This window comes from Apis dorsata, unplaced genomic scaffold (genome assembly GCF_000469605.1).
Source record: "Apis dorsata unplaced genomic scaffold, Apis dorsata 1.3 scaffold_176, whole genome shotgun sequence".
Lineage (NCBI taxonomy): Eukaryota > Metazoa > Arthropoda > Insecta > Hymenoptera > Apidae > Apis > Apis dorsata.
This window is the reverse complement of record NW_006263463.1, coordinates 602,889-610,555: the sequence shown is the minus strand read 5'-3', so window position 1 is coordinate 610,555 and position 7,667 is coordinate 602,889. Positions and strand designations below refer to the sequence as shown.

Sequence of the window (7,667 nt, the reverse complement as noted above, 5' to 3'; positions counted from 1 at the left end):
AAAAAAAAAGGAGAAAGCATATGTTATGACTATGTTTTATTCAATTTTATACAATATAATATAGTTTTTATTTTATAAACATATGGTAATATTCAATATTTTTTTCATTCTTGTTTCTTAAAAGACAATAAGTTTGTTATTATAATAAAACATATATAACCTTATCATTACCTGAAACACTAGCTTTTGTGACACGTTGTATTACTGCTTTCATATTAAAACTAAGATTACTTCTTTTATTGTGACGTTATCGTTATTAATGTATATACCCATGTAAACTCTTTACATTAAATATTTCTTCAAGAAAATACGCTATTACAGTCACTAGTAATACTCCATGAAGGAACCAATAGAAAAGCTAAGATAGTCAGAAAGCTTACTTCCGCATATAGACTTCCTGTAAGGCAGTTTGACTTTTCAAAGATTGTTTACAAGCAAATTGCAGAGTGTATAATCATTTAAAAACTTTAATAATCTCAGAGTTGTTTGTCATCAACTTGTTGAGATTAGTAAAAAATGAACTACTTAAGACTTTGTAATCTATTGCTAAATCTAGGATTATAGTTCAAACTAATTTTCTGTGACCCACTTGTTGCGTTTAGGTTATGGTGTTATAAACAAAAATATGTTGGGTATAAATGTTTGGTTTTCATGATAAATTCGTGTATGCCAGACTGTAGGAATGGAGGATCCAGGTCTGAGCTTGTTTCAAGGCTCAGAAATTCAACTGAATACAAATACACAAGGCTTAGAGGAAGATGAAGAACAAGAAGATGCTAAGCGACGCGATAAAGAGGTACACTTTTCTTTATTTTAATTAAAGTTTATTATAGAATGTTTTACTCAATCTATAGTATAATTGGAAAGATTAATTAAAAAAAAACATGGTTATAATTTTAATAGATAAATTTTGGTGTTTTAGATTCAGGATCTCTTGGATAAGGATCTCACTTGGAATGATGATTTAGATGATGAAACTGATACTAGTTCTGTTAACAATAGTTGTTATCAAGATAATGCTAAAGAAGCAGAAGATTCTAATTCAGTGTTAAATTCTACTCAGGGAATTATATCATCCAAAGATCAAACTGTATCTCAATTACAGAAAGAATTTGGTATTTATGATCATATGGGAAATTCAAATAATTATGACAATATTATGACAAACCATAAGTCAGAATTAGAAATTGTTCCAACAATATCTAATATACAAAGAGATTTTAATGTATATGGTCCATCTGACACGCCATATTCTAAAAATAATAAAAGTAAAGATATGCATAATATTACTGCCGAAACGCCTTATGAATTAGCAAGACTACCAAATTCTGCATTTCCTAAAGATTTAAGAGTTCAAGTTGAAGAAGAGTGTACATTTAATGAAAATTATTTGTATAATTATCAAACACCAGCTAATCATTATGATGTTCATAATAAAACTTATTCAAATAATGGTTATATTGATGGATATGAAAATAATATACAAAGCAAACAAATTCATGAGTTTGGAGGTGGTGATAATGTTACATCTGATCATTTAAGTCATTGTTACAAAATAAGTCCAAATGGTAGACCAACTGATGACAATATAGCTTATAAAATAGCAGAATATGATAGTAAAGAACAATTAGAAGTTTTATATACAGTTCGAATGAGAGAAATTAAACGATTAACAGAGGAATTAAAACAACTACAATTGGAAAAAGAAGAAGAGAAAAATCAACTTAGTAGGAAATTAACACTTTTACAAGCTGAAACTGAAAGATCAAACATATCTAGAAATCAAACACAGCATGCTTTGGGTAAGAATTAGAGAAACATATTGATATTGCAACAATATTTTTTTAAAAAAGAATTATAAAAATTTCTATTTTTTGTTTTTTTTTCTTTTTTAGTTGATGCAAAAGCTGAAATTACTGGTCTCCATAATCAAATAACATCATTAAAGGAAAAAAATGAAAATTTAGAAAGAGTTAATCGAAATGTAAGATTTTTCTATATTTTTTTGCACAATGATTTTATTATTAGAATGATTACATATATAATATAATTATATATTAATTATATATTAATTATTTAATTATATAAATTATAAAATTTAGATGACAGAAGAATTAAGAGATGCAAGAAACTCTTTAATAGAATTACAACAAAAAATAGCTATATTAGAAGAGGTACAAGCATTACAAGCAAATGATAAAACACACGAAAAATTTTTAAAGCAAGCACAAGAAAAACATGCAATTGAAATGAAAAATATGCAAATTCAAATAGATAAACTTACAGATAAACTTAATGCAAAGGTATTTTCAATATTATATTAAATTCTTCTTGCACACACATTTATTTTTTACTCATTTAATTATTTTATTAATTTACATCAATAGACAAAAATTTTAGTACATTAATATTTTACATACATTAATAATATTTGTCATAGCTGCTCAATGTGGATTCCAACAGTCATTGTATCTGGGCAAGTTGTTGATATTGTATTTTTCAAAAACTATAATGTTCTTATATAAAACATTAATATGCTATACAAGTTATTTTTTTAATTATTGCATAACACTATTACTAAAAATTAAAATTTATATTTAAAAAACTATTTATTATAACTTTATGAATTGAATTATCTTATAAATAAATGAATATCATTTTAATTATTTGATCTTCTTCATTTTAATAGGAAATATCATATGCTGATTTGGAAAATAAATTAGCTGATGTACGAAGGGCAAATGAAACGCTTATGGTAGAAAAAGGAGATACAATGAATCGTCTAGCACAAGCATTAGAAGAAAGTCAAGCACAATGTAGAAATCTTATGGCTACAAATAATGCTCAACAAGTAATGCAACTTCAAGCACAGATTAAAGTTTTAACACAAGAAAAAGAAGAAATGCAAAAAATGATTCAAGAATTACAGGTATTTAATGTATTCATATCTAAACAATAGTTTATTGACAAAAAATTATAACTGTTATATTTAAAATATAAGAATATTATAAATAATATTGTTTTTATAGAATAAATTAGAGATAGCAAAAAGTGATGCAGCACAATATGATTCGTTATTGACAACAACATTAGAAGAAGAATCTGATTCTATTAAACAAATGAAATTAGGCGATTTTCATAATAAATCAAAATCAAAACCTTATGATGATGTAACAAATAAATTAAGAGGAGAATTAAAAAGGTTTATTTGTTTATATCTAAAATAATTTTATATCATATTACATTATCATTTACTATAATATTAATTTTTTATTATATTATTAATTTATAGATGTTTAGCTGGACAGGCAGTTAAAAGAAAGGAAATAACTCGATTAGAAAATACTTTATCACAAAAAGAAAAAGAACTTGATAAAGCTTTAATTATAGCAGATACATGTCGAAAAGAAGCAGCTCGATATGCTAAACGTGTTAACGAATTAGAACAAGAATTGAAATCTGTACTTACAGATGAAGCTTTAAAAGCAAATGCTCAAATACAAAAATTATCTGATCATCTTAGTGATGTAAAAAAGCAATATGAATTATTACGAGAAGAAAAAATGAAATTAGAACAAAAATTAGAAGAAACATTAGCAGTTAATGAAGAAACGCTCAAAAAATTATATCAAGAAAGCATAAATCAACAAGAGAAAGATGCAATTGATGAATATAATAAAGAATATTTAGAAATACATGCTAAGGCTATAGAAAGAGTTAGACAAGAAGCAAAAGTTGAAATAGTGCAATTATCGTAAGTAATTAAAATTTTCTGAGAAATTATATTTTATTATATAATATATTATTTTTTAATATTATTATATTATTTAAAATAAATATTTTAATTTATAGTGTGCAATTAGAACAAACACAAAAAGAGTTGGATCGTGTTAAGGAATTGTATATAGATGTCTGTAGTACAAAAGAGCAATTAATAAATGAACATAAATCTGAAATTAAAATGTTAAAAGAAAAATATGCTAACTTAGAAGATCGTGAAAAAGATATTGAGAAATATCAACATGACTTGCGGGCACAAGTTAAAATAGCAGAAAAATTAACAGAAGAATGCGATACATATAGAAGTAAAGTAATTGAATTAGAAAAAGACTTAAATTATGAAAGAAAGAAAAAAGAAGAATATACAAAGAAAATTCATCAAGAAATTGAAAAGGGTAATTTATATATTTTTTATTATATTTAAAATTTTAATAAAGTAATTATTATAAATATAATATTTACAGCAAAAGAACAAGCTTTAAATGAATTACGCAATGCTCATCCTAATCAAGAAATAAGTGTTTATTTACCAGATCATTGTTCTGAACATTTAGAGAAAATTAATCAGGTATATATATTTTATTTAAAATTATTTGTTAATTTTATTGTCATTTATAAATTTTTGTCAAATTTAATATATTTATAGCTTGAAGAAGATTGTAAACGTTTAGAAAACAAATTGCATGTTGCTCTTGATGAACATAAAAAAATTGTAGAATATCAGTCTGAATTAGATGATGCTAGATTGAAAGTAGCACAAATAGAAATATCTCAAGAATCATGGAAAAAAAAATATGAAAGAGCAATTAGCGAAAGAAATAATCTTAATAGTAAAATTTTCAAACTTGAATCTGAATTATCAAATATTAAACGAAATATAACAATTGAAGATTTTGATGAAATAAAATTAAAAGAAACTCGATATCAAGTAGAAAATGAAAGTTTAAAAAATAAATGTGAGAATTTGACTAGTGAAATAAGTACTTATAAGGATAAAATCTCACAATTAGAAATAGAATTATTAGAAGCGAAAAAACTAATTGGAAATTTCGAAAATACATTTAAAAAAAGTAGTGAAATATCACTAAATTCAAATGAACTTGAAAAAGAACTTTCTCGTTATAAAAGTTTAGTAGCAGAATTAAATAGTAAAATAAATCACTTAAAAGCTGGAAGAAAAGGTGATCTTGTTATGGAGCAAAGAATCAAACAATTAGAAACAGATTTACAAGGCAAGAACGAGGAATTAGAAAGATTAAAAGAGTTTGAAAAAGTAAAAATAGAAAGAGATCAACTTGTTTCAAAGTTAAAAAATCAAGCTAAACAATTCGAACAATATGTTAAGAATCAAAAACAAGTATTTGCTGAATTAAATTTATCACCGCGTACACATTCAAACGATGGTACAGATTTTCAAAAAATAATAGAGATTATGGTAAAAGAAATTCGCGAAGAGATGGAACAAAAAGTAGCTGAAGATCTTAGAGGTATAGAGGAACGACATCGAGAAATGAGAAAAAAATTAGAAGATACATATAAAACTATTTTATTAAAATTAAAAAATAGATGTCATGAAAAGATACAGGAAGTGGAAACTTTGAAAACAATGCTTACAGAAAAGGTAAAAATTCATTCATATTTCAAAGCAAAAGAGCAATTTAGTCAAATGGTTGAAACTGAACTTGAAACTTATTACAAAGAATTAGTAGCAAAGAACTTGAAAATCGAAAAATTAGAAGAAATATTAAAGCAAAAAGAAAGTGATGTGGATGAGGAGAGAAATCTAATGGCTCAAGTTATGAGTCAATGGGCTGCAGAAATTACGGAAGTAAAAGGTAAAGAAGTTAAAATGAATGAAAGATTACAGCAATTAAAAGAAAGTGAAGAAAATCTAAAAACAGAAATAAAAATATTAAAAGAAAAAGAAAAAGAAATGAAAAGTAACATTGATACATTAAAAAATAAATATCAATCAGCAAAACAAACTGCAAATAATTACAAGGTAATTATATAATGTATTTTTATTTATTTTATATTTATTATATTATTTTCTATTAATTTTATTTTATTTCAAATTTAACATATAAATTATTTTAGGAGTATGCAAAAAATAAAGAAAAATTTCTATTAAGTGAATGTAAACGTATAGAAGAAGGGTACAAAAGAGCCATGAATCAAGTACAACAAAAACTTGAAGGAATTATTAGTACTCAAGAAAAACATATAGCAACAAAACTTAAAGAAATTGAATGTCAGTATACTGAAAAAATAGAACAAATGCGACTTACACAGAAGTACAAAAGTAAATGTTGAAGTATATATTAATATTTTAGTATGCAATATAGCTTTCGTAGTTTAAAAGGAAAATGTAGTTAGAAGAGGCTAGATATTTTTTAATTTAAAGCACTTTATTGTACAACACTATTAGAAGATTTTTGTGTTAGGGACCAATAAGTTAAAAGTGACATATGTATATTGATAGAATTAATGATACTTATTTGCTGTATTTTATTAATGAAACAGCAAACAGTAATGTAATTTTCTAAACGAAAATACTAAAGTACAATTCCCGGTTAATTATTAGAGAGTACTAATTAATTATATATATATATATTAGTTGGAAGAATGCGATCTTGTAAAAAGAGAATCATTTTTTACATTTATTAATTTTGTTTCATAATTTTATAAATTATCTATATATCTGATGTATACAAAATATTCATTTTAATGTTCTATACAATTTTTATTTTCGCGAAAATATGAAATTTATTAACCAAAATTTATATATGTTGGCTAAGAAATTGTGCGGAATATTAAAATGAACATTTTGTATAAAAAATGTATGAACAAGTACTCCTGTTAAGTGAGATGCAAATTTTTAGTCACATGTTCTCACTGAACATTATGACATAATATTGTAATGCAAGACTGGATCATTATTAGATCTTTTTTCTTATTAATAAAATAAAAATAACTTCATTATAATTCAATGTATCGAAGTATATTTTTGAGTATTAAGAAATTGTTCACAATTTATGTATCCTAAGAGAATTAGAGATACTAATATTAAAATTATGCAATAATGGCCATTATTATTAGCAATTCAAATTATATATATAAATTTTACATTTATGCTTAATATGCAGAATCAAATTATATAACATACATTAAAACTAAAGAAATTTATATCCATCCGGTATTTAAAATATTGTTTATTGTTCAAAACAAAATTGAATATATGAATTTTTTTGTTAGTATTATTTAATGAGTACATACGTATAAAATGTTTTGTACAAAATAGTACATAAAAACATTTTTGTAAATGAAATAAGAAGCCATAATTTTTTCTAATCTTATAATTTAAGACTAACTATGCGTGTAATATATCATTTCATTTATCAAACTATAGACTGTTGCGATTAGTTTTGTTTTATGAAATTTTTATAGTATATATATATATATCAATTTTAAAATTAATTATTAATAAGTATTGTTTAATTTAAAAAGAAAAAACATTTTTGGGAAAAACATTTTAATGAAAAATATATATTTCGAAAATTCATTGTATCTTAAATATGATTCATGACATTTATGCATTATATATTGTACATTATATATTGTACACTATTAATTTTACCAGTTTCATTACTGTCATGATTTGATAATAATGATTCTTGATAGTAGTATAATTATTAAACCATCACTGAATAGAGAGTATTATTAATATTAGTTATGTATTTTTGTATGTAGAGTGAATTAATTTATTTTTTGTAATAAAGATTTTATGTCTGTGTCTATCAAAATCTACTCAATATAAATGAAATAAAACCCTACTTAATTATATTAATGTAATCTATTATTAATATATTATTATAATTAATATTATA

At 23.6% G+C, this 7,667-nt stretch overlaps 2 protein-coding genes across 4 annotated transcripts in view; one reads left to right on the top strand and one right to left on the bottom strand.

Moving 5' to 3' along the window:
- The window catches only part of LOC102681677 (D-aminoacyl-tRNA deacylase), a 1,286-nt gene extending 929 nt beyond the window's left edge, over positions 1–357 (bottom strand). For both annotated transcript variants that reach the window (XM_006614383.2, XM_031509825.1), the window contains exon 1: positions 172–357. In XM_006614383.2, the coding sequence (XP_006614446.1) occupies positions 172–214 (43 nt within the window). In that variant the 5' untranslated portion in view covers positions 215–357. The remainder of the gene's footprint in view (positions 1–171) is intronic.
- Positions 358–373: 16 nt separating this feature from the next.
- On the top strand, positions 374–6,919 carry LOC102681811 (centrosomal protein of 152 kDa-like). 2 transcript variants are annotated; one of them, XM_006614384.2, is made up of 12 exons: positions 374–796; positions 923–1,802; positions 1,896–1,984; positions 2,103–2,303; positions 2,441–2,476; positions 2,690–2,929; positions 3,030–3,202; positions 3,293–3,754; positions 3,853–4,175; positions 4,245–4,348; positions 4,427–5,782; positions 5,878–6,919. In XM_006614384.2, the coding sequence occupies exons 1-12, from the start codon at positions 683–685 to the stop codon at positions 6,091–6,093; spliced, it is 4,194 nt and encodes a 1,397-aa protein (XP_006614447.1). In that variant the 5' UTR covers positions 374–682; the 3' UTR covers positions 6,094–6,919. The 2 variants fall into 2 exon arrangements, with proteins under 2 accessions (XP_006614447.1, XP_006614448.1); XM_006614385.2 differs by lacking the exon at positions 2,441–2,476 and having other exon boundaries at positions 375–796; positions 5,878–6,917.
- The last annotated feature ends 748 nt before the right edge of the window (positions 6,920–7,667 follow it).